Below are 26,438 nucleotides of genomic sequence, written 5' to 3'. Positions count from 1 at the left end.
TCCGGGCCTTAGTTTGGGGACCCCTGGTCTAAATCTTCCATGTCGTTATGCTAGTATGCCTGTTGTTGGGGTAGGGTTGCACATTGATTAATTTGGGGAATTTATAAGCCACCCTTCGACACAAACAATACAATAACAGTTAATAAACTTCAAACAGGAAGCAACAGCATTGATCCGATAAAGCAGTCCGAATCATAAAACAGTGTGGAAAATAGGATGTCCAGGGTAGAGTTGAGACAAATCTGAACCAAGTAACAGTGGGTTAGAATAGCTTGAGTGATAATCTTTTGAAGGGTCTTTCTCACACCTCCACTGCAGCCCCCCAGATGATTCCAGAGATCTGAGGGACCCTCTGGAATAGCATGAGTTATACATAGGAAGCTCCTTCACACAGAGTCAGACTGTTGGCTTACAATGAGTGGTAGTGGCTCTCCAGGATTTCAGGCAAGGGTCTCTATCCCAGCCATACCTGGTGATGCTAGGGTTGAACCTGGAACTTTCTGCAGGCAAAGCATGAGCTACAGCCCTTCCCCAAAGGAAGACTGCAGAGGGAGGTGGAAATCAGCAGAGAGAGGGGGGATGGGCTTGTGTGAGTGGTTGCTCTTCATACAACCCCCTGCCATGACATCCCACAATGAAATAGCTTTCCAGTGGGTGCAAGAGGCTGCAGTGGTCAGGGAAAGTCGTGTAACTGAATTTCCACTTGCATTACTCTATATCTAGGACATTTATCCCCTTGAGCAAATTCTCTAAATCAATAACCAGTCAGATGCCCCTGGGAAAGATGGAGATAGCTGTTCCCTGTTATGTGTCCCCATCAGCAGGAACTGAGAGCTATACTGCTGCTGATCGTGGAGGTTTGGTTTCCCCAATATGGCCAATGGCTGTGGATAGACTTCTCCACTGTGCCTTTATCTAACCCCTTTAAGGCGGAGGAAAAGGCCTTCACAGCTAGTGACCTCCAGCACACAGGAATCTGCCTTATATCATATCTGTCCATTGTTCCATCTGGCTCATATGTTCTAGAGTACAACTCCCATCAGATAGGTTGGAGAACACATGAGACAGAGCCTTCTTGGTGGTGGTCCTGCTTGGTGGTGACTGGGGAAACCCAGCTAGATGGGCAGGGTATAAATAATAAAGTAGTAGTAGTAGTAGTATTAATAGTAGTAGTAGTAGTTATGGAACTAACTCTCTTCCATTTAATATTCACTCAGCCTCTTCAGGCATTCAAGAGAGCCTTAAAATATTTTTACTATTGCATAAGAGACTGGGACGCGGGTGGCGCTGTGGTGTAAACCACAAGAGCCTAGGGCTTGCCGATCAGAAGGTTGGTGGTTCGAATCCCCACAACAGAGTGAGCTCCCGTTGCTCGGTCCCTGCTCCTGCCAGCCTAGCAGTTCGAAAACACGTCAGAGTGCAAGTAGATAAATAGGTACCTCTCCAGTGGAAAGGTAAACAGCGTTTCCGTGCACTGCTCTGGTTTCGCCAGAAGCAGCTTAGTCATGCTGGCCACATGACCCGGAAGCTGTACGCCGACTCCCTCAGCCAGTAAAGCGAGATGAGCGCCGCAACCCCAGAGTCGGACACGACTGGACCTAATGGTCAGGGGTCCCTTTACCTTTACCTTTAAGAGAGTTTAGCATATCAGAGTCAGGGACCTATTTCTCCGTATCTGCAAAATGCTTCATATTCTGCTTATTTAAGCTTCTGTTGTTTTTATTCCTCTTTGTGCGCCACTGTGCCATGATGGCTCAGCCCTGGAAAACAACTAGTAGCAAATATCTGGTATTAAGAAATAAATACTCCATGAGTACAGTCAGACACTGGTCCAGGACTGAGATGGCTAGTCAGGGTCAGGAGAAAAGTGGTACAAGTCATTTCCTAATTTGGTGGAGGGAAGGTGGCCTTAGGCGAATATGTCACTACCTGTTCTGCTACCAGTTCAACCCGCTCAGATGCCTCCCAGGTTTTTTACACGCTTTGCTCTTATATGACCTTCACGCTCTTCAGTGAACACTGAGCGAAGAACGTTGATGAGCTTATGCTGAAAGCTGTTGTGCCCTTCCAGACATCTCTGAGTATTCAGATCACATCCTGACTTACTTCCTACTTTGTTAGCCAATGTTAAGCCAGTGTCACCCAGTTTGGGCATAATGGGGCACTCTGGCTTAATGCAGACCAGCAGTTGGTGGGTAATGGGAGAAATGGATGAGAGGGTGAAGGAAGGAGCAGGACTCAGCCTCTACATCTATTCCTGGTTTATGAATCCAGGAATGATGAGTCAATCCAGGCCTGAATGTGTGTAGGGGAGTTCCTACTTTCAGAAGGGAGAATTAGATTGGAGGCTGTCGGGGTTTGGGTGCTGGAGCTCCTTGTGCACGGCCTTGGACTGGTTATGCACGAGGTACCAGTTGCGGGGAAAGCGGCCAGCGTTCCGCGTGCTTTTGAGCACGGTCGCCGGCCAAGCCTCACAGTCTGAAGGATGATGAGTAAGCCAATTGAAGACTCTGGTGGTGTGTGAGTTCCTAATTGCCTTCTTTAATGAAAAGTTGCCTCGTGAAATAAAATATATACCCTGACTCTGAATAGGCGGATCAATTTAAAGAAATTAAAAATTTTACTTTACTCCCCCCTTTAACCCCAAAGGAAGACAGACACCGGTTGTATCTTTAGTGGCTTCGGCAGAACCCGCGTAGGCTCGTCCCCTAGGCTAAGTTCTCCTAAGCTTAAAGACCCTGCGCGCCCAATCTTCCGCGAGGCTAACTAAATAAACTAAAACCGAAATATCTTCCGCGGGCCTAACCCTAGGCTAACCTAAAAGAACCTATCTAAAACTAAAACCGAATGATCTTCCGCGATCTAACTCTAACTAAAGAAAAACCCATCCAACCCATCCAGCCCGCTCCTAGTCCCTTAAACTAAACTTGACTTCAACTAAAACCCAACTAAAAGAACATGAACGAACTTCTCCTGCCTAAGCGGGGTGCCTCTGCCTTTTATTAGGGAACAAACGTGACATCATCATTAGTACTTTAACCAATAAAATCACTGTTGCTGCCCTCCAAAAAGGCGGGAAGCAAGTTTAACGCTCATTAACAACTTTGAACATGACCGGATCTACAAAGTAAAGGCGGATTAATCTCATAAGTGAACCACACTATTCATTCATGCTTTCACTTTCGCTTTTACGCGCAATTATACCAAAAGTAGACCTCGAAAAACTTATAAAATAACCAAATAAATGTGAATCCATGGCGGATCCGTGAAACGTATTCCGACATATCATCTTTCTTTTTTTGTTTTAAATTAAATTAATTTTGATTTAGTTATATAAAAAAAAGAAGGTTAGAGATATCATAAGCATTTATCTGACATAAACATTACCATTTGTTTTGATATAGAACTCGACATGAAAGGGCAGAGCATCAACAGTGCCAACAGTGTCCACATCAAAACTGTGATATAAACACCAGCAACACTATCAACATCCACCCCCTTCATAAGAGGAAATACTTGTACAATAATGTAGCAATAAAGTCATGAAAATAACAAACCACTAGCCGAACATAAAAAAGTGATCGATCCGATACACTGTAAACCTTTAAGGCATAAATACTTCAATATGTAGTGTAACACAACAAATCACCTTATAAGCATGTATACTTTCGCGTGCAGCGTAAAACAACAAATTACTCCCCAAACACAAGAGAGGACCTGATGCAGGTCCAAAATTAAAAATAACGGATAACGACTGCCCAAACATAAGAGAGGTCCCGATCCGGGACCCAAAATTAAAATATAACTAGAGCTGGGGCTATATAGCCTACCCAGACCCCTCCCCCATTTTTTTTAATTTTTTATTTGGAAAACTAAGGAAAATGGATAAGGAAACATAAAAGGTGTGTGGCACTGAGGCTACAGAATCGAGGGAACTTTAGATTCTGGACTTACCACAGCGACCACAGGTAACGGGGAACTAGGGTCCGATTCCAGAAAGGGGATTTAAGGCACCTAAGTACAAGTGGTTTGCGCCACAAGAGGGGATTTAAGCTACCTATATAAAGGTGTCCCAGCCAGGATGAGGATTTAAACCATCTACGCAAGGGTTTCCAGCGAAACGAGATGGGATTTAAACCAACTACATAAAGGTCTCCCATGAACAGCAGGAAACAGAGTGAAGGGAAAAGCTGGGAACCTGGTTTACTGCCAAAGGTAGCATATAGAGGGGAATTTTTTCAAAGAAAAAGGGGTACCAAGAGGGTAGGACACCACCAGACTTGACATATATATCTTGAACAAATCCGAGAATGACCAATACTTTGACCAAAGGAAATTATTTCAAATAAAGTATATAAATGTTACCACATTTTGAATTACAACTTTTGCAAGCACAACGAGGAGATTTAGGATCATTGAAATAAAACATATATGCATGAATATGTCTATGACTAGAACTGCACAAAGACAATGTTTTGACCTTACATAAACATTTCCATATCATCAAAATTGTGACACTCTAAATGGAAACCATTTCAGAAAAGCTTTGTATATATAAACATCCATATCATTAATTATCAAGCTATAAGGAAAACACATGTAACATGCGAGGCGGATATTTCAAGAAGCATACAAAGGTAAATATGCGATTTTTACAAGTACAATATAAAGTACAAGACAGGTTTAGAACTGCAAAATGGTGTTGGAGAGGAGGATGAAGACGATGAATGAGTTGCCGGTCGTCTTCTTCTCCGACTACACACGACCATGTAGAAGAAATAGTCCTGGAACTCAGGAAAAGTTCATGGAGCTCAGGAAAGTACTGAAACATCGAGTTCTGAAGAAACAACGATACCTGTAGAAGAAAGGAGGTTAAGCAAGCAAATCAAGGTGATCTGCTAGTGAATGCAGGTAAGAGAATAACTGGAACAAATCCAGGCAGCCAGGAACCAAAGGCCGCCCAGAGGCAAACGAAAGGCTTAGGCAGTAGAAAGGCAAGGCAAACTGCCCAGAACTCAACTGGTGCTAGTAGTGGAGCACTTTTGAAGAGTCACTGCACTTGACACGAAGTTGAGAAGTTAGCGAGCAGCTAACAACCAGAGTTGGAAATCACGGCTTGCGATGAAAAGGGAGTATCGAATTTCACGCAAAGTTTGTCCAGCGTGTCTTCTAGAGAGGAATGAATGTTGAACGCACAAACAGGCGTGAGAGGTAAGGGTTTTTTCCACAGAAGCAAGGACAGTCCTCCGCCGAGAGGATTAAGCAACAAGGGGCTGTCGTTGAAAATGCAGGCTGGCAAGTACCACGCAGGGCTACATGACTTGACTTTCAGGGGAAGAGTTCCTTGCGGAAGACAGTACTTCTGAGCACAAGGAGGAACCGTCTGAAGAGCCTGTAGTAGAGTTCTTGGTTGATGCAGGAAAAGATACTCCAGAAGAATACCTGAGGAGACGCGGAGCATCTTTGCAATCAGGTAGAGAGCAACAGAAAGCAGGTGAAAAGGGTTTGCGGTTTTGGTTGGAAACAGGTATGCTGCAAGAAGTGATGGCAGCAATTTATAGACACGGTGAGTACCAATCAAAATCAGCCAACAGAATGCCCATGCGAAAGACAGCACGGAACATAGCAAGGAACGTCCCATGGTTGGCGATTGGATCACTAAGACAAGGGAAAGTTTCAGCGGCGTGAGAGTGCTTGAAGATGCTGCTGAACAGAACTTGTAGATAGGAGAATTCACCTTACCAAGCAGTGAAACTTTCCAGGAGAACTTTGCAATAGGCTTACTGCAAAGGACAGTGTTGAGACTATCAAGGGAACGCTCTAAGGTCAATGACTGTGGAGCTTTATCCATGAGGTACTGACGGAGAGTAAAGGGTTGCATGCGATCCTGGTGTAGCAGCTCTTTGATTAGGGCCTCTGCTGCAGCGAGCTTTTCTGACGTCAGCGCCCATTGGTCGACCCATACAGGGGGTCCTTCCTTCCATGTGAGTGGAAGAGCATGTACTGGCGCTGATGCAAAGGCCCACATCAAAAATGCGTATGGACAACAGTTCTTGCTTTAGACAATAAGTCTCTACCCCAAAGGGTGATAGGCACATCCATAACAAGTGGACGGAGCTGCACCATGGAGCCTGAGTCTGACTGGAAGGTAATCGGATGCACGCTCTGGTGGGCGGGTTCGAAACCTCCGACTCCGAAGACTTCCTGGGTGACAGTCGTTGCCCACTGGTCAGGCCAATCTTTTCTGGCGATCACTGTAACATCTGCGCCTGTATCAAGAAGACCCTTGATCTTTCGTCCACCCATTTCTAAGACGAGATGAGGGCGTTCTTCTGTAATCTTGATTAGCGCCATTGCTGCCTGAGGAGGCAAAGAGTCTACAGGAGCTGTAGGCGTAGAAGTAAGCAAATAAAGTCTGGCAATTTCTAAACCTTTTGTGAGGACACAAGGAACTGTTGAGAATCCTGGAATCAGCAACTGCGATGAATCTGTGATTCGAACTAGGCCTGCAGTCAGTGTGACTGTGGCAGGGAGGCGATCCATCCTAGGCAGGATAAGGCAAATTGAAGTGTCTGGGAATGGACCACGAATGGATGTTGGCAATTGCTGAGCAAACCATGGATTTGAAAAGTAACAGTCCTCTGTTAAGAAGAGTGGTATACCTGGGACAGAAGATTCTTCTTGTTCTTCGTTGGCAGTGTTTGAAGACATCTTTTTGACTTCGGGTTTTTTGCACTGCTGAAGTTGGCAACTCTGAAGCTGCTTGGCGTTGAGTTGGCAAACCTGAGGTTCTTCCGTTGGTAAGAGTTGCTGATGCTGTTGAACCTGTTGGCATTCAGTCAGTTGTGCATCAAACTGACAGGATGGAACTTCTTCTTTGACACAAGGCAGTTGAAGTTGTTGTCCCTGATAATTATTTGATTGTGGCTGGCTGAGCTTAAAAGCTGGAGGTGACACAAAGGTGTGGACATTGTTAACTGGAGTGATGTTTAAGCTTCCACAAGAGGGAGCTGTCTCACTCGCTTGCATTCTTTGGCCACATGGAAAGTGATCATCAGCTGGGCTGCTACCTGGATATTGCTGTTTCATCAAGGGCAAATGTCCTTCAATGACAGATTGACCTTGACTCAAAGGTGAGTAAAGCTCAGGTGCTGCGAGGTTGACCTCAGTAGGATGTTTTCTCAACGTTGAAGGCAATTCTGCGATCAAAGACTTGACTGTGATTGCTTGTTGTGAAGCGGGGGTTACATCAGCAGGAATTGAAGGGCAGTTAGCAGAAGGTGAACTGAATGCTGTGTTCTCTACTGGAACCCTTTGAATAGGTAAGGCAGATGATGAAACCTCTGGAACCTGAATGTTTGATGAGGTCACATCTTTTCTCTGGACATCTGAAGAGTAGATATCTCTCTGGATCACTCTTTTTTCCTGATGACCTGGATAAGGAGTAGCGTTGTTCACCTTTCTGGGACGATTGACTTTCATGATGTTCTTGAACTTGCACCCTATTGTTTTACCGGGGCCGGGGCGCGGCCCGCAGAACCGTTTCCCTGAACCGGAGATGAGGTAGGTGATGTATTTTGTGGATTCAAACGACAATCGTTCGCCCAATGAAATCCTTTCTGACAGATGGGACATCTCTCTGGCGGCTTGGCAGAAGGCCTTGGCGTTGTTGTGCACTGCGACCGGAAATGCCCATCGCCTCCACACCCATAGCACTTCTTGACTGGCGTAGAGCTGTCTTGACGTGGCATCTGTACCGCAGCTGCCAAGAGCTGTGCTTTGTAGGAGTGGGTACCGACATTCTGGCAGACGCGTAGCATCTCAGTCAATGTGGCATCTGGACGAGCTGCAACTGCTGTTAGGGCATTCTTGCAGTCATCATTGGCATTTTCAAAGGCAAGTTGTTTTGTCAGCATGTTTCTGGCATGACGATCTTCTATCTGGCGTTCCACTGCAACAATCAGGCGATCCACGAAGTCCCCATAAGGCTCTTTTGGACCTTGCCTAACTGCAGCGAATCCTGATACTGAGCTGGCATCTGTGCGATTGGGTAATCTGCGCCAAGCTTTGACTACAATGTCTGCTATGGTGACGAGTGCAGCATCAGGTATGGCCAGCTGTTGATTGAGATTGGAGTAATGTCCTGATCCTGTGAGCATATCTTCTGTGGCAAGTGGCGTTGCACGTCTGGCTGCTACTTCTTTCCACTCTTGCAGGCACAGAAGAGCATCTGTAGGCGACAGGAAGGTGCGAAGTATCAACTTCCAATCAGATGGCAGAAGTCTACTAGTGGACAGTCCTTCAAGTAAACTTCTAGTATAAGGAGCTTGAAGTCCATTTTCGCGGATGGCTTTTCGTAGTTCACGTAGTGTTTCAAAAGGAATGGCTTGATATCTTGCAGGTTGTCCTCCATTAGCACGAATCACTGGAAAGATGTGCATTGGATCAGCACTAAAGTCTATTTGTCCCAAAGCTGCTTCTAAAGCTTGAGTTCTGCAGATGGGTTGCATTGCTGTAGGATCTGTAGGTGGCATCAGTGAGTTTAAATCTTCTTGATGCTTTCCAAATGATGAGCCACTAGATGGCGCTAAAGAGTCTTTGACATCTGGATGCCTTGAAGATGGCTGACTATGAAGACAAGATGGCTGACTTGAAGTTGGATGAAGACAAGATGGCTGACTTGGAGTTGGATGAAGACAAGATGGCTGACTTGGAGTTGGATGAAGACAAGATGGCTGACTTGGAGTTGGAGCATAAGGTTGTTGGCTCTGTACTGCAAGTCCTGGCATCTGGATCATCATTGTTTGGCTTTGCTCTTGTCTTGGAATCTGCATTGGCATTGGAGGTGCTGAAGGGTTGGTAAATTGCTGTTGTGCTGCTTGCATTGAAGCTTGGATTGCTGTTGATTGGAAATCAGCTTGCTGCAAAACTGGAGCTGCTGGCTTGAGCGCGGCCTGCAGGGCAGCAGGGTTTGCTGGCAAAAAGGCTGCTTGCTGCTGCTGCTGCTGGATCGCTGGCAAAAGCGCGGCTTGCGATGAAGGAAGCGGGACCGTTGCTTGGAGCGAGGTCCGCGGCTGCTGCTGACTTGAAATCGCTGGCTGGTAAAAGGCCTGCGATGACTGCTGAGCGACTGGCGGTGGGGCAGTCCGCGGCGGGGCTTGAAAGGCCGACGGCGTCTGCTGCACCGGCACAGGCGGCAATGAATCTGGCAACGACAAATTGGACAAGGGCGAGTGCGTGTACGACAACGGGGCCTGAACTGGCTGCTGCGAGGGGGCCGAAAATGGCACAACCGCAAGCGGCAGCACAGGGGCACTATTAAAAGCAGTATTTCCCAAATTCACTGTTCCATTAAGCAAAACATTTCTTGGAGCGATTTGTTGAAAGCAGTTTCTTACTTTGCTCCATACTAATTGTACAGGAATTCCGATTTTCGGGTTGGCCATAAATTCTAACCCGATCCTTTCCCATGAGGCTAAATCTTTCGTTCCTTCCTTAGGGACCCAGGGACAAATTTCCCCAATGGTTTTAACTAAAAGCTCTACTTCTGATTCAGAGACAGGGTGACCATTTCTTTTCAAAAGGTACAATAAATCTTCACAAAATTTTACTTGAGCAGTTGAGAGTGAGGAGCCCATTTTTTAAACACTTTTCCAAAACTTTTCCTCCCCCACCCGTAGGCTTCTACTAGGGGACACCGGTTCTACCCGTAGGCTTTAACCGAAAAACCTGGCACCCGTAGGCTTTAGCCAGAAAACCTCCGCCCCCACCCGTGGGCTTCTACTAGGGGCTACCGGCCCTACCCGTAGGCTTTGACCGAAAAACCTGGCACCCGTAGGCTTTTGCCAGAAAACCTTTCCCTCCCACCCGTAGGCTTTTTCGGGAGACACCGGCCCTACCCGTAGGCTTTGACCGAAAAACCTGGCACCCGTAGGCTTTTGCCAGACCCTGGCACCCGTAGGCTTTTGCCAGAACCCTTCCCACCCGTAGGCTTTAGGGAAGACCTTATCCTGCCCGTAGGCTTACACTAAACTCCTTGCCGCTCTACCCGGGGACCCCTTGGGGCAAAAATACACGCGCGCAATTTCTATTTACAGTACTTTGGGCAAGCGGTGGATTCGCGCTACTGCAGCGAAATCCTGGATAAACCGGGCCGTTATACCTCACCTCTCAATGTCTGTTTCCGAGCCACTTCCGATATGTTGCTTTCAACCGGAGTCTTCGTGGAAGCGATTTTTGACTACGCTTTGCCTCAGAGAGGGCACCACTTGTCGGGGTTTGGGTGCTGGAGCTCCTTGTGCACGGCCTTGGACTGGTTATGCACGAGGTACCAGTTGCGGGGAAAGCGGCCAGCGTTCCGCGTGCTTTTGAGCACGGTCGCCGGCCAAGCCTCACAGTCTGAAGGATGATGAGTAAGCCAATTGAAGACTCTGATGGTGTGTGAGTTCCTAGTTGCCTTCTTTAGAGAAAAGTTGCCTCGTGAAATAAAATATATACCCTGACTCTGAATAGACGGACCAGTTTAAAGAAATAAAAATTTTATTTTACTCCCCCCTTTAACCCCAAAGGAAGACAGACACCGGTTGTATCTTTAGTGGCTTCGGCAGAACCCGCGTAGGCTCGTCCCCTAAGCTAAGTTCTCCTAAGCTTAAAGACCCTGCGCGCCCAATCTTCCGCGAGGCTAACTAAATAAACTAAAACCGAAATATCTTCCGCGGGCCTAACCCTAGGCTAACCTAAAAGAACCTATCTAAAACTAAAACCGAATGATCTTCCGCGATCTAACTCTAACTAAAGAAAAACCCATCCAACCCATCCAGCCCGCTCCTAGTCCCTTAAACTAAACTTGACTTCAACTAAAACCCAACTAAAAGAACATGAACGAACTTCTCCTGCCTAAGCGGGGTGCCTCTGCCTTTTATTAGGGAACAAACGTGACATCATCATTAGTACTTTAACCAATAAAATCACTGTTGCTGCCCTCCAAAAAGGCGGGAAGCAAGTTTAACGCTCATTAACAACTTTGAACATGACCGGATCTACAAAGTAAAGGCGGATTAATCTCATAAGTGAACCACACTATTCATTCATGCTTTCACTTTCGCTTTTACGCGCAATTATACCAAAAGTAGACCTCGAAAAACTTATAAAATAACCAAATAAATGTGAATCCATGGCGGATCCGTGAAACGTATTCCGACAGGAGGCCCCCGTCTTCACTGCTCACACCTGGTGAACCAGATGCGCTTATTAGCTTGCATGTTTAAGACTGCAGAGCAAATATATCCCTGCTTTTTCCTGTTTCTACCCTGAAAGCAAAGCTTGCAAATGTGTGGCTTTTTATACCGATAGAAACAGTCTCTTTTGAAAAAGAAGGGAGCATTGTATGCTGTGTTGCAGTTTCTAACTTTCCACTAAATTTACTAGGGCATTTCATGGATCGATGTCATGACGCACCAAATATTTCTAGACTCTGCACAATTTGAGAGCCAACCTTTTTGTTTGTTTTTCCTTACTTGCAATTAGTAATATTCAGACAGGGGACTTAAAATAGCAAAGAGCACGCTAAAACGAAGGAGGAAGCAAAATTTGACACATGAATTTTGGAGGGCCTGCGATGGATCACCATTTTGTGTCCCCATTAGTATAGATGGAATTGTGGGGGGCCACAGGCCTTCTTGATGGGGAGCAATCTCTCCCCCCCCCCCCGGCATTCAGTCTAATGCATGCCTATCACTGCAATCCTGCACACGCTTATCACAGAATCATAGAATTGTGGGGTTGGAAGGGGCCCCCAAGGGTCATCTAGTCCAAAGTTGGAATTGCAGCTAAATAATCACTGGCAGGTGGCCATTCAACCTCTGTTTATAAACCTCAACTGAAGCAAAGTCCGCCACCTTCTATGGCAGTCCATACCACTGTTGAACAGCTCCTACCATCATAAGGTTTTTCCTAATGTTTAGTTGGAAGCTCTACTTATTAGGAGACGAGTCTCACTAAACTCAGCAGTACTTACTTCCCAGTAAACATGCTCAGGATACAATGGTCAGTGTCGTTTGAACATACTCCAGCCTCACCAAGGCTGCGTACACCCAGTAGTTTGTTAAGCAGGTTGGGAGTTGTTGCTCTATAAAAGGCAAACTACAGTTCCCAGGACTCTTTGGGGGAAGTCATGTGCTTTAAATGTCCTTTAAATACATGGTGTGTTTGTAGGCTAAGTGAGGAATGGGTGTTCTTTGTATCTGTGATACAACACTGCAGGCTGAGTATAACCTTGCACCTGTTATTCAGGCCTGATCCTGCTTCTCCCTTGATGGTCACCATGCCACTAAGTTCTTCTCTATATGATTCCCACCCTCTTTTGTAGCCCCCTGTGCAACGACACATCCCTTGCTCACCTGGCCCACTTCGCAGGATGCAGAAAGGATGGAGAGATTGGAAAGAGCATTTTGGGTTTAGCCCTCCCAGTTCAACTTCCTTGGGAAACATTGGCTTTCTTTTTTCTTCATCCTCCAAGGAGACAGGGTTGCTTAGAAAGTGTGTGGGTGTTTGGGTGATGACGCCTAATGAAATTCCAGAAGTCAGAGAGGGGGCTGAGCAGAATTTCCTGTGGACATATGAAGCTGCCTTATGCTGACGCAGACCATTGGCTGGGACATGTAGCCCAGTACTGTGTGCTCAAACTGGCAGCTGCTTAGGCATATAGGTCTTGCTTAGCTCTGCTGCTTGAAGATCCTTTTATTCAAGGGGGGGGGGCTTCTTAAGACTGGGGATTGCTTTCCCCCAGGAGGAGCCTCTTGGGGGCCCTGTGCTGGAGGCAGACGAAGGCCAGAGGCAAAAGCAGGCAGAGGAATAGATGTGACTCTTGCCATTATACAGTAAACTACAGCATAATCTTGCAAAAATCAGAGGTTTTTGCAAAAGCATTTGAGCAGGGCTGGTGAGGGCACAGGGAGTGGAGGTGCTGTCTGGAAAGAGTGCTAAGGGCCACATAGAAAAGCCCAGGGAGCCACATTCAGCCTGTGGGCCCAAAGCTCCCCACCCCTTCTTTAATGAAGGTACCAGAGGTTGAGCTGGGATCGCATACCTGCAAAGCAGATGCTCTAACCACTGAGCTGCAGCCTCTCTGTTAGGCAAGAGACCAGACCAGACGGCAGTGCATAGGAGCAAGAACCTATTCCCCGTTGACTGGGACAGACATAGTCCCATACCATACTATTTCTCAGCTTTCCCAAACAATGTTACAGTATTGGCATTGGAGGTAATGTTCACAAGAGCTAAGCTTGCTGTATGAAAGCTATAGATAGCTGAGATCTAAGGTTTTGCAACCAGCTTTGGTAAGTGGTGGCGATAACATTATACATAGTAGACAAGGGGGTTGTTTGTTTCCTACGCAGGCAGGTACAACAACCAGCCCTATGGGGTGATTTAGGCTTGCCCACTCCCATAGCTGGCCCATTGGCCTCCTGGGCCAAAGCATAACTTGACCCCTTTCAGGCACAAACTTGAGATCACTGCCTTCCTCTGTTGCTTATCTGGTCTTGTTTGTTTTAGTTTGATTCAGAGTTAGCCACAGTCTGATGGCACAAACCTTCTATGCAATAGCCTAATCATCAGCTGTGAGCTTGACCCCAAGATGAATTTATCAGCAGTTAAGTCTCATCCCAACACACACACACCAGCCCATAACTAATTTCAATAGCAGACAGTCTTTTAGCTGGACTTATGCCATGCAGGACAATATCACACAACACTCCCATTAAGGTCTTACCACCTTCAGATCTGGTCTGTAAGTGGTTACTAATTCCCCCATAATTTTTTCCCCTCCCAGTTACATCCCCCCACCACCACCTTTCAAGATATCACCACTTCTTTGCAGAAGTGTCTTGCGAAGTATTCCAGAAGCCTAACTGAGCTCTGGGTTATCTTACTACTAGGCTTCTCAGGAGTTGGGAGGGGGAAGGGAGCTGGATGGGGCAAAACAGCTTTCTAATTCACAGCTCTGCCATCCAACAATGCCTTATTGCCATCCAGATCAGCTCATGAACTGCAATTGTGAAGTTCAGAAATTGCCGGGTTCTTTCTTTTTTCAATGCTAAACGCCCCGTTTATAGTCCAGCTGGAATCTTCGCCAAATCATGCCCCCAGATGGGAATGCCATGCAGAGATGGAAGATTGCTTTGCCAATGGGAGGGAGCTGTGAGGAAAGATTAGAGCAATTTGGAGAGTGAGTGCTCCACAGAGCAAGCAGTTCAACCTCTTTCTCCTCCTCCTAACCTAACCTCTTTTGGGCAAGAGAGCCGGCTTTTAAGTGGAAAGGGACTAGAAGAGACTCTGATTGCCACCCGCAGGATTATGGAAACATTGGGAAGCAACTATTAAACCACCTGCAAAAGGGATCAATAGTACAGGATTAAATCATCATTTGTTTCAGTGAAACAAGCTGCTGTATCGCTTCAGCCTTCTCAACCCTCCTTTTTCATATTACGAATGAGTCGGTTCCAAATAGCACACTCAGGTTTTACTGAGGGAGGCTAGTCCATTAGAGGAAATGAGGCAATGCACCTCCAACCTCAGCCAGCTTTCATGTGCCCTGCCTTCTCACTTACATCCAGTCCAGGGGGTGGCACTACCTGTCACCTTGCTTCTCCTTAGTTTCAGTGTTTCCACTTGTGCAACTCAGCAGGGATTTGGGGGGGGGGGGAACAGATGACAAAACTAGGACTGGTTGGCTCTGCCTGTCATTGGTTCTGGCTCCCCCTACTGTTGGCCTCCCAGCCCTCTCACCTACCCGTACCAATACCAATGGACATCAGCCCCACAGGTAGGAAGTATGTGTGCCATTTCAAACCAGGGTGCTACTTAGGGCAAAGCGGACTGCCTCTCCTGTTTCCTCCCTTCTCCCTATCACACACAGACCAGTGTTTCAGATCACACGTCATTACCCCAGAATTCACCCCACTGCCACCCCACCTGGTCCCAGCAAGCACAATGCTGCCTCTGACCCATGCCATGGCTGTTCAGTGGGGCCTGGGGCAGTGAGAAGAGGATGGCAGCCTTTCTTTCTGTGAACTTTCTTGAGCTAACTTGTCTTAGGACCTAAGTCGGTGCCTGTTAAGTTAAAAGCTTGTTTTCAGTCATTAAACAAGCATCCCCCATAATAGAAGACAACCGGCTCAATAGCTAACTCTGTTCCTTTACGCAAGCCAAAATTCATGGGGTGATTTTTTTTTATTGTATTAACAGTGAAAAATATTTTTCCACACATAATAGTGCAAATGAGGTACAAAGCTATAAAGTAACCATTAACGCAAATGCATATTATGATTGTCTTAATTACATGCATTGCTTTTCTTTTTCCTAGGCAACTTTTAAAGGTTGGATGGAAATTATGTATGCTGCGGTGGATTCACGAGAGGTGGGCTGCTCAGATAAAGGACTTTTGTCTACTACTGTCTTGCATTATTTTATTTCTTTCTTTGGTGTTTGAACCAGTGTCTCCTGCTTGCCAGTAATGTACACAATCTACTGGGAAGTTCTCCTGCAAAGCCTCCATCAAAATAAATGGCAGCTGCACAGAAATGCCAAGGTGACTCATTCTGAGCACCCTACATTGTACTAAAATGGGAGCTTCATGAGTGATGCTCATTGATGAGGCTTGTGCAGAAGATTTTTCCAGTGAATCATTCTCACTCTGCTCATGTTTTAGCATCAATTTGGACTCTTTTTCTTATACTAATTTTTTTTGATGATGTGTGTTATTTAGTTTACTACTTAATCATGCTTTAATTGGCAACTAGAAACACCAAAGTCCCTCCCTTGATAATGGATAAAAAGATCTTGCAAAAATGTAGTGAGCCTTGAAATTTGGACTGTTTTAGCCATTAGCTCTTTTTTTAACAGAAGGGACACATTAAAAGCAATTAGCCCCATCGGAAGAAATAGCCATCAAGCTAACATAATTAAAACTCAGTTCACACAACAAATGTGCATATGCTCATCACGTGGCGTGCCCACTGGCTCAGGCCCTTCACCAACTTCCAACTGAAGGTCGAGACATTCATGATGAGCAAATACTGTCATCTGAAAAAAAAAAGTTTTTAAAGTAATTCTTTTCAGATGTCGTAAGCTATGCAGTAGGTGAGGCTTGGTATCCACCTAGTAGCCAAATAATTTCTCTGAGCTGCGTAGAACATGTCGTGCATTTCAAAGGAGGAAACGCACACCTTGGTTTTAGTTTAGGATGCCAATGGACGTTCATCATCCTCTTTGTTTTCTCCATGTTGCTTTTTTTGCAGCGTGAGGAGCAGCCCGTCTGGGAATATAACTTGTACATGTACCTCTACTTTGTGATCTTTATCATCTTTGGCTCCTTCTTCACTCTGAATCTCTTCATCGGTGTTATCATTGACAATTTCAATCAGCAAAAGAAAAAGATAAGTAACAACTTGTCGACCAGGCAGCCGTGAGTTGTGGAAGGGGGGCAGGGATGTCCATAGCTCAGTGGTGGACCACAGACTTTGCCCAATATCCAATCGCTGCCGTCTCTAGTTGGAAGCATCAGGTAGCAGGTAGACCTCCGCCTGAAAGACACAAGAGCCCTGCAGCTGGGTCAAGCCAATGACCCATCTAGTCCGGCATCCCCTTCTCACAGTGGCCAACCAGATGCCCATTATGAGAAGCCTGAAAGCAGGACCTGAGTGTTCAATGGTGCAAGACTGCCAGGACAGTGATTATGTAGGGTTCCCCCCTCCTTTGTGATCTGGTTAATTCTTAGATGCCAGAGTAGTTGTCCATGCAGCCCATGATGGTCTACTTCAACCAGCCATGTGCTCTCCAGAGTCTCCTCCTCCTCCCTGATCCTTCTAGCTAGAGATGCCAGGGATCGAACCTGGGGGCACCTTCTGCGTGCAATGCAAGTGTTCTGCCATTGAGCTGTGGGCTCCTCCCTGTCACCTGTTTTCATGCAACTGCTGGTCAGTATGTTGTGAGGCACCTATTCCCAAACAAAATACTCAGAAGGGAAAAGACAAAGTCAGTGAGCAGTATCTCCTGAAGTTTGCACAAATGACCAAAGAGGACCAGAAAAAGGGGGGGGGGAGAAAAGAGGTTATATAATTACTTCCATTGTTCAAAAGGTAACATTGAAAGGGTAGAGGAAATGCAATCAAGCACTCAGCTAATTGTATGTAGCTATTCCAGTCAAACACTCTTAAAATTGAAATAAACATGGAAATCTTGTGACCAGTACATAGTCCTAGCCATGCTACCCTGAGCTCCTTGGAGAAAAGGTGTCATACAAATGCAATAAATAATTCACTGCTGGAAAACAATGAATTCTAATCTGGTTCTGAAAAATGCTGGCCCAATAATCCATATCAGTTCCTCCTCTTAGGATGGAGGAATGAATCTCTCGATTTTGGTTTCTCTCCCTTTCTGTTTTCCAGTCTAACATTCAGTTCACCAAATTTCCCATATGTTTGCAATTTCCATACTGCGCCGTCAAGTCCTCATGAAAACTCACCAGCATTTTACCATTCATTTCTCCTAATGTGGGGTGTATGGGGTGTTAGGGGAAGGGTAGTAGGTCTGGTGGGGGACATGTCCTTCCTTCTGTGGTCCCTGCCCTGCACTTAGAGAAGAAAAACTCTTATCTTAAACCTCTGCTGCCTTGTGGGATGTATTCAGGAGAAGAAAAGGCTAAGGAGTAAATCCAATACAAATCTGGAGTAGAACCCCTAAGATGCTTGGATGGCGTCTTCTATATCTCCTTCTGGCAACTCCTGCAGCCGTGCTGGTGCCAAACGTCTTGCTCTGCTTTCCTTTGGACCACATCAACAAGGCCGAGGGGGGTGGGTCTTGTCATCTGGGCAGCCCAGGTCCTCCATACACACTGTCTAGGCTTGTGCTTCAGAGCAGTCACTGCAGTGCTGCTGATGCAGCAGTTTGACTTCACCCCAGAGGCACACACCATTTTCTCTTGAGACAGATGGGTGCCAACAACAATCTCCTAATGTGCATATTTGTATTCAATTTAGCCCAATATACACATTTCTGCAATATTTCCCTTAATACAATGCATTTTTGTGTATTGTTTTCACCAATAACGTGCATTTTTATGTGCACTTCCTTCTCATACACCTATTTTTGGGGCTGGAGAACTGCTTCTCCAAATTTAGAGACGTTTGCATCTTGAAGGAGAGCTGTGCTTGAGTTTATGTATTGCTCTGGGAAGTGTGATTTAGTCACAGACTAACCCCTCTGGTGATATGTCTCGTGGAATTTCATGGTCATCCGCTGGCTGATAACTGATAAGGCAGACAGCACTTCTTCAATTCCATGGAGCTGTTGAATTTTGGTAGGATCGATATCTCAGTAAAAATGATTAACAAATTTTCTTCGGGATACCTACGCACAGTTTTAATTCTTACTGAAATTTAATTAGATAGCTTAATGATTGCTACCAGGAATGGAGGGAAAGGAAGGGAAGGAAATGGAGACATTCAGTAATTAAAAATGGTTTTGCTTTCCACAAACAGCCATTTCTGCCATCCAAATTAATGTTAGTTTTATCTCCCTATACTTAGGTGGACAAGACATCTTTATGACGGAGGAACAGAAAAAATATTACAATGCCATGAAAAAACTGGGATCCAAGAAACCCCAAAAACCCATCCCACGGCCAGTGGTGAGGCATTCTGTGGATTTTTTTAGTTGATACCAACTGACCACCAGAATCATATCCATTGTAGTTAACTTATTTATATATTACACATATTTTTACACAAACATTCTGTCATATTTCTAGAGAGGATTATAGCACCAATCAAGAAAAAAATAGTATGTTAGTGGGTGTGGCTGTAAATTGAGCTCGATTAAAATATTTTGGAGTTTTCCCATTGAGTTGAATGGAAAGTGTTTGGGATGGGGCACTCTGTCACCAAAAAACATGATGCAGTTCTTCCATTCCAAAGAATGCTTTGGACCAACACTGCGGTCCCCCTATGAGAGTCTTCTGGTGGTTCCCTCACTGCGAGAAGCGAAGTTACAGGGAACCAGGCAGAAGGCCTTCTTGGTAGTGGCGCCCTCCCTGTGGAATACCCTCCCTTCAGAAGTCAAGGATATAAAGAACTATATAACTTGTAGAAGACATCTGAAGGCAGCCCTGTACTGGGAAGTTTTTAATGTTGGGTGTTTTATATGTGCTGTGGGCCGCTCAGAGTGGCTGGGGTATTATTATTATTATCATCATCATCATCATCATCATCATCAAATTGCATGGTAGGGTTGTCCACCCTGTGACTTGCTAAATCTGGGGCCAACAACTGCTTCAACCAACAAATATTTGAGACAGCTGCTAGGACCACAGTCCTCCTGACCACTGCCACACTTTCATATGGTGCTGTGCAGGAGCTGGTGACAAGGAGGGGTGGTGCTGCCGACCTGGCCTCCTGGCAGGGGCACCACTACCATGTACCAGAACAGAGAGGGAGTGGGGAAGGGACACCAGCAGAAGTGCTGACCTGGCTCCACCAGGGCTCCCGAACTGCCTGATGTCACTGCCACTCAACCCTGACCCTGCACAGTCCCTAGACTTGCCAGTTATACTGTTGTCAGGAGCCCACCACTGTGTGCATAGGTGCCCCTCCCTGCAGGAAACTGCTGAACACCCAAACTGCATAAAGGTTCCATTTCAGGCCCAAATAGGTGCAAACATATGGCACTATCTGAGTTGGCTGCTTTGATCTATTGCAGTAGTTTGCATAAGCTCATCCCCAGTGCCCCATACCCTATAAAAAAGCATTATTCAGAGTAGTGGTTTGCACGACTCACTAATAATAGCACAATAAAATTCAAAACAGTAACAGTTAATTGCAGATTTATTCAAAATCCAATCAAAAGTATTCAGTTTAACTGATGAGCTTGATTCAGGGATACTAGCTTTTCGAAGTCTGATACCTCCAGCACTGCCTGCCCCCCGCCACTCCCTTATCTCTTAGTAACCCCCTAGGTAACCCCGCCCCACCAAGCCATACCACCCACTTTGGGAACCACTGATCTAATGTGTCCTTCTAATATCTTCCAGAACAAGTATCAAGGCTTCATTTTTGACGCTGTCTTGAATCAAGCCTTTGATGTCTGCATCATGCTCCTCATCTGCCTCAACATGGTCACCATGATGGTGGAAACTGACGATCAGAGCCCAGAAAAAGTGAACATCCTTTACAAAATCAACATGGTCTTTGTTGCCATCTTCACTGCAGAGTGCATATTAAAAATGGTGGCTCTAAGGCACTACTATTTCACCAATGGGTGGAACATTTTTGATTTTGTCGTCGTAATTCTATCAATAGTGGGTAAGTCAAAGCCTCAACAAGTACAGAATTTGGAGTGGTGAATTTGCCTAGATCCACATGGCCTGATTGGCTTCAGGGGTAAACTACATGTGAATATTTCTTGGGAGCAGTGACACATTGGAGCATGCTGACTCTTCTTTGGCCTACTCCAGTGTGTCTGCAGCACATCTGTATAGCAGTTCGTGGCCTCTGGGCTGAACCCATGGTGCAGAAGGCCCACCTGTGCTGTTGGTATCCTCTGCAGCGTTGCTCAACAGGATGAATGTGAGGGAGCCATGAGCTGGCTACCAATGGCTATTAGTCATGTCGGCTATATGCTGCCTCCAGGATCAGAAGCAGTATGCTGGGAAAGAACAGTGGGAGAGGGCTATGGCCTGGCCACTGAAGGAAGGAGGATGCTGGCTTAAATAGACCCTTGGTCTGATCCAGCATGGCTCTTCTTGGGTTTATGAACAAGCCTCCTGGTATCCAAATGCCAGCGTGGTGAGATGCCCCTGTATGTGTGTACCGAGGCTTCCCAAAGGAAGGAAGGAAGGAAGAGATGCAAGAGCTCAACTGAGCTCTGTGTGGATCCTTATTCGCATACTCAACTGAGCTTCAGCAGGGATGTCCCATGCCCTTAACTGGTAAACCTGAGATGCTATTTTCAACCAAAACGCCATAATCTTTGCTAGTTCACTAACTGGGTATTCCCTTTCCCCCCAAGGCTCTGTACTTTCTGACATCATCCAGAAATACTTCTTCTCCCCAACCCTCTTCAGAGTCATTCGCTTGGCTCGGATAGGCCGGATCCTGAGACTCATAAGAGGAGCCAAAGGAATCCGAACTCTTCTCTTTGCCTTAATGATGTCCCTCCCTGCGTTGTTCAACATCGGCCTCCTACTTTTCCTGGTCATGTTCATCTATGCCATTTTCGGCATGGCCAACTTTGCCTACGTTAAGCAAGAGCATGGGATCGACGATATGTTCAACTTCCAGACGTTTCCCAACAGCATGCTCTGTCTCTTCCAAATCACTACATCCGCCGGCTGGGATGGTCTTCTCAGCCCCATTTTGAACACCGGGCCGCCATATTGTGATCCAAGCCATATCAACACAAATGGCTCGAGGGGAAATTGTGGCAGCCCCGCAGTGGGAATTCTGTTCTTTGTTACTTATATTATTATATCCTTTCTCATTGTTGTAAACATGTACATAGCTATTATTTTAGAGAACTTCAGTGTCGCTACTGAAGAGAGCACAGAGCCTCTAAGTGAGGACGACTTTGATATGTTTTATGAAATATGGGAGAAGTTTGACCCCGAAGCCACTCAGTTTATTGAGTATGCTGTGCTTTCCAACTTTGCGGATGCTCTGTCAGAACCTTTACGTATTGCAAAACCAAATAAGATCAAGCTCATAGCTATGGACCTCCCCATGGTGAGTGGGGACAGGATCCATTGCTTAGATATTTTGTTTGCTTTCACCAAAAGAGTGCTGGGGGAGTCTGGAGAGATGGACGCCCTCAAGATACAGATGGAGGAGAAATTCATGGCTGCCAACCCGTCAAAGATTTCTTACGAACCCATCACAACAACGCTCAGGCGGAAACAGGAAGAAATTTCTGCCATCGTCATTCAGAGAGCCTACAGGAGCCATCTCTTCCAACGCTCCCTCAAGCAGGCTTCGTTCCTATACCGCCAAAAAGCCTGCCACCTAGGAGAGGACGCTCCCGAGAGGGAAGGCCTCATTGCGTTCATGATGAGCGAGAACTATGGGAGGCCGATAAACAAGTCAGAAACACTGTCCTCCACCTCCTTCCCTCCTTCCTACGACAGCGTCACCAGGGGCACCAGCGACAACTTCCAGCTAAGGTTGACCGACTCCAGCAAAAGCGACGAGCATCTAGACGATCAGTTGTCGCCCGACAGAGACAAAGAGTCGATGGTTTAAAAAAAAATATGAGTTTTTCATTTAGGACACTTTAAGAATATTGTTTACAGAATGTAACCACACAACAGTTGAAGCAGCCTTGTTAAACATTAGTTGCAAAGGACACAGGAAGGGAGGTCAGCCCTGAACCAGGGTATGTCAAGGCGTTGGCAGACGTCTAACCTTTGACCCTTCTCTTTTCAACTTTGCTCAATGTTTATATTTCTATATGCACAGGGACGGGAGGGGGCCGGGTGGGGTGGGGTTCCAGCACAAGGTCCTGGGCTGTCCTAGCAGTGGTGTGTTTATGGAGACGCTAGACTGTAACACAGTAAGTACTTTATAACTATACACAGATACAACCTGACCGCATACTTTCATTTTAAGGTCTTACTTATATTAGTGCGTTTACTTACAGCAATGTATGACCTTGCATTCTATAATAAGAGAGTGAGGGCGAAGAGGAAGAGGAAGAGAGAGAGAGAGAGTTGGGCGGAGGAATCACGTAGCTCCCGTAGCAGCAATGTAACACTTAATGTATATGTTGTGAATGGTCTTTCATAAATTTATTATATTTGATATTTTTTTACTTAAAATATATATAAATATAAATATATATAAATATAAAATTGTCTCCTTTTCCATGGAGATTGATGATGCTAACGCTCTACGTGATGAACTAGGAACCAGAGATGCCCCCCCCTCCCAAAAAAATGACAGGAGTTGCTTGCCGAGGAAATTAGGTTGCAAGGCAAAATACTGAGTCAGCAACCTTTCTAACCTTGTATTACCACAGAGACACCCGCCTGGAATCATCAGCCGCTTCCTGGCAGTTGATAACCAAGGGAGCGCAGAAGGAAGGAAGTGACGTCAGATAAAGCAAGACATGGGTTGCATTTTATTTTTGTTTTTTGTTCTATCCTGCAGGATATTAGACACTAATGGATTCTGCTTGTAAACCTGCCAATAAAAGCACTATTTTTTTACCATGCTTCAAGAATCTGCTTTGCTTCCAGCAAGGGATCTGCTCCGACTCCTTTTCTAAAAAAAAAAAAAAGGCTCCTGGCTTTCAAAAGTCGCCGTCCCCCCACCCCCAAAAAGCACCATGCGGCCAAGACGCTGTCAAACTGACCGGCTGCTGGGATCTTTTTTCACCGATAATTCCGTTTCAAGCTGAACAAGCTTCGAGTTCATCTTCATGAGCATTAAATAGTGTTGTTTTTATGAGACCAGACTGGTTAACTGATGTGGAAGAACTGCTATTGACAGCATAAGAGGAGAATTGCCTAAGGAGGTTAAACAAAGGGTTCCTCAACGGCGCAACAGAGGGAGGCTCTCCCCCACGTTAAGGAAGTACCATATGAGATTCCCCCGAGTGTAACGAAACGACATCTGGCAATTTTGAGGGCAAAACACCTAATTATAAGGCTGATCCCTGCCCCCCGCCCACTTCTCTGAAATTTGATCACTGCGGTTCATTCTAGACATGATGATATGTGGTGTGATAACTGGGTGCCCAAGTGCCTGATGCTGCCTGCTTCTCATGCTTCTCCATCTTGTCTGAAATGAACCGAGTGCTTCTAAATACAGCATGCAGTTATGTAATTGTGATGACTTTGTGAAAAAGATTAGAACAACTAATCAAGGATAAAAACATTCACAGCAGGGAACAGGGGAGCTATGGCTCTCCAGATGTTGGACTATGATTCCCGTCATCCCTGGCAAAAACTCCAGCACTAAACATTGCCTTAATTTCTTAACCGAGGCTCCACCACAGAGGAGGCCCTGCCTTACGTTGCCCAGAACTGGATTAAGACCTTTAGAGACCCAAAGCAAACGATTTTGTTGCCCTCATATACATCTAATTCAAAATATAAATAATAATAACCTGTAACATAAATTGTTGTTTTTTGAAATGAAACAAAACCTACAGTACGATGGAAAATGATGTTTCATTTTCTATACTTCCACTTTAGTTATATATATATATTTTTTAAAACTACTTTTCCTGATTGCAAAGTCTTTGATCAGATCCTCAAAACTAATCTTACATAACACATCTGCTTCTATACTTAGTAGAGATAAGGCATCCAACCTGCTTTGTTACACAGTTGTTCTGTTGGGATTTTTAATATACTCGAACAGAGAAAATGAATGTGGCCAGTAATGTGAAAAATCCAACAATGGGAAATTTATGCGGTGCTCCCCTTCCCTTGAAGCCCTAAGCACGTGCTTATTTTGCTTAATAGTTAATCTAGCACTGATGTCACAACTCAAAAGCGTTTTCTCCAGAGATACAAGACAAAGGGTTTCCTAGAACCAGGCAGACTAATACTGGGAGAGGCATTCTGTAGAACAGAAAACAAAACATCATTTGCTGTTCAAAACACATATACGCGAGCCCTATTCATGCATGACTCGCGTAGGGCCTTGCCATTTCAACAAAGACACAGGACCACACATTTAGCCCTGCTCCCAACATGTTTGCATTCTGCAACAGCCCATCCAGTGTGAAATTCCAACACCTGAATAGGGGCTCTGCACGATTGGGCCACATTGGGTCATTGGGTTCCACTCAGCATAAGGCAGTTTCAGATTGTCCAACTCCAAAATCAGGATTGTAACAGAGGCTACAATAAGTAGGGCACAAAATACCTGCTGTAAAAAAAAACAATAATACTAAAAACTGCTGTATGGCGTTGATTTGCCTTTTCTGCAGCTGTTTGCAAACTTTGCCACCTTCAGGAAAAATGAGTCACAGCCCTAGCACTGGATGAGGAGGAGAACCTAAGACATCTTTGCTGCCTGAGGTAGAACAGCAAATGATGCCTTTCCCCAGTCCCCAAGCCAAGGTGCTTGGTGCCCATAGGCCAAGGCACAGTCAAGTGAGACAAACAATCCCAGAAGCACCTCTTTCCACTCTCTGGCAGTAAAAACACAGTCATAATAAATTAAAGAACTAACAGTGTCCTGCCCTTTCATGTCACCCAAAAATAGCTGCCTGAGATAGTTGCCACACTTATCCTAAAATGGACCAGCCCTGTTGCCTAGACAACCAGGTGACCCTATCACTTCCCCTGCAGTGATCCAACTCATGGCACTGACTGGGAAGAGAGGAAGGGGCCTCATGGGTGTCTAGGTGCTCCCTTTCTCCTGTGAAGTTTGGCACTTTTTGGCCAAAAAACCCACAACACAACGATACTGAGGAAAGTGAGACAAACTTCACAGTCCCCAATGAGACTGAAACTTATATTTTGGCTAATCATAAGCTGATACCACAGAACCGCAGACACTGTTTTGCATCCAGGAAATGGAGATTTGATTACATCCTTTTATGACCTGAATACCTTCAGAAGAGGATGCTTTTCTGGTGCCAAATGGCCTGGCTGCCCCAAAAGCTGCAGCAATACCTTCATGTCTTCTTCTGCAGCTAAATGCAGGCCACTGTGGCTCTTGCATCTTAAGAGAAGGTGAATCAATGAATCCTTCTCAGGTAACCCTTTTATCAGGAGGTTAATTGCTACACTTGAAAAGGCTTGCTCTGAAGTGTGTGGTATGATCTATAGAAAGACTTCCATTAATTTTAGGTCACATTAAACTGAGCTTGTGAAGGATTCCCTCTCCCCACCCCCCACCCTGGCTCCTACTCTCCAGTTGCCACTTCTGGAGATGGGGCTGTGGTAGAAGGAAGCAATGCAGAGCTGGTGCCGTTGTTAAGATTTCAGGAGTCTGCTCTTCCCTTGCTCAACAGAGCCAAAGGGGCAATAAAACAATAGTCCCGGTTCAAACCAGCAGCCTTAAAAGCAAGCAATTGTGAACATATTTCAAGAGCAGCGATGAGGAAGCTAAGAAGGGGCCTGCAGGATCAGACCACATATAAACGTACTCCAGCACTGTGACTCTTACAGTGGTCAACCTGGTGCCCCTGGAATGGCCCCGGACAAGACTGGTCCCTCTCCCATCTGGGTTTCCCACCAACAGGTGTTTGGAGCCACCCTTGCAACGGGGAATTGCAACCAGAAATTGTTGCAACTAAGCTCTCCATCGGAGATAGGCCAGAACAACTCATGACTCGACAAGCCCGACGCAAATCCCTGGTTGTGTTTTGTGACCTGTCAGATAGTGTATGTGTTAAATAAGGAGCACGAGGGTAGGGGGGGGTGAGGTTGT

At 45.7% G+C, this 26,438-nt stretch overlaps 1 protein-coding gene across 2 annotated transcripts in view; it reads left to right on the top strand.

The window, feature by feature from the left end:
• Positions 1-23,259, top strand: part of SCN5A (sodium voltage-gated channel alpha subunit 5) — a 216,621-nt gene extending 193,362 nt beyond the window's left edge. Inside the window, exons 24-29 of one of the 2 annotated variants that reach the window (XM_033164901.1) lie at positions 15,365-15,418; positions 16,299-16,436; positions 18,584-18,688; positions 20,087-20,357; positions 21,064-22,422; positions 22,918-23,259. In XM_033164901.1, the coding sequence (XP_033020792.1) occupies positions 15,365-15,418; positions 16,299-16,436; positions 18,584-18,688; positions 20,087-20,357; positions 21,064-22,289 (1,794 nt within the window). In that variant the 3' untranslated portion in view covers positions 22,290-22,422; positions 22,918-23,259. The remainder of the gene's footprint in view (positions 1-15,364; positions 15,419-16,298; positions 16,437-18,583; positions 18,689-20,086; positions 20,358-21,063; positions 22,423-22,917) is intronic. The other variant, XM_033164899.1, reaches the window with a different exon arrangement.
• The last annotated feature ends 3,179 nt before the right edge of the window (positions 23,260-26,438 follow it).

Source organism: Lacerta agilis, chromosome 12 (genome assembly GCF_009819535.1).
Source record: "Lacerta agilis isolate rLacAgi1 chromosome 12, rLacAgi1.pri, whole genome shotgun sequence".
Classification (NCBI taxonomy): Eukaryota; Metazoa; Chordata; class Lepidosauria; order Squamata; family Lacertidae; genus Lacerta; species Lacerta agilis.
This window is presented reverse-complemented; position numbering and strand designations above follow the sequence as displayed.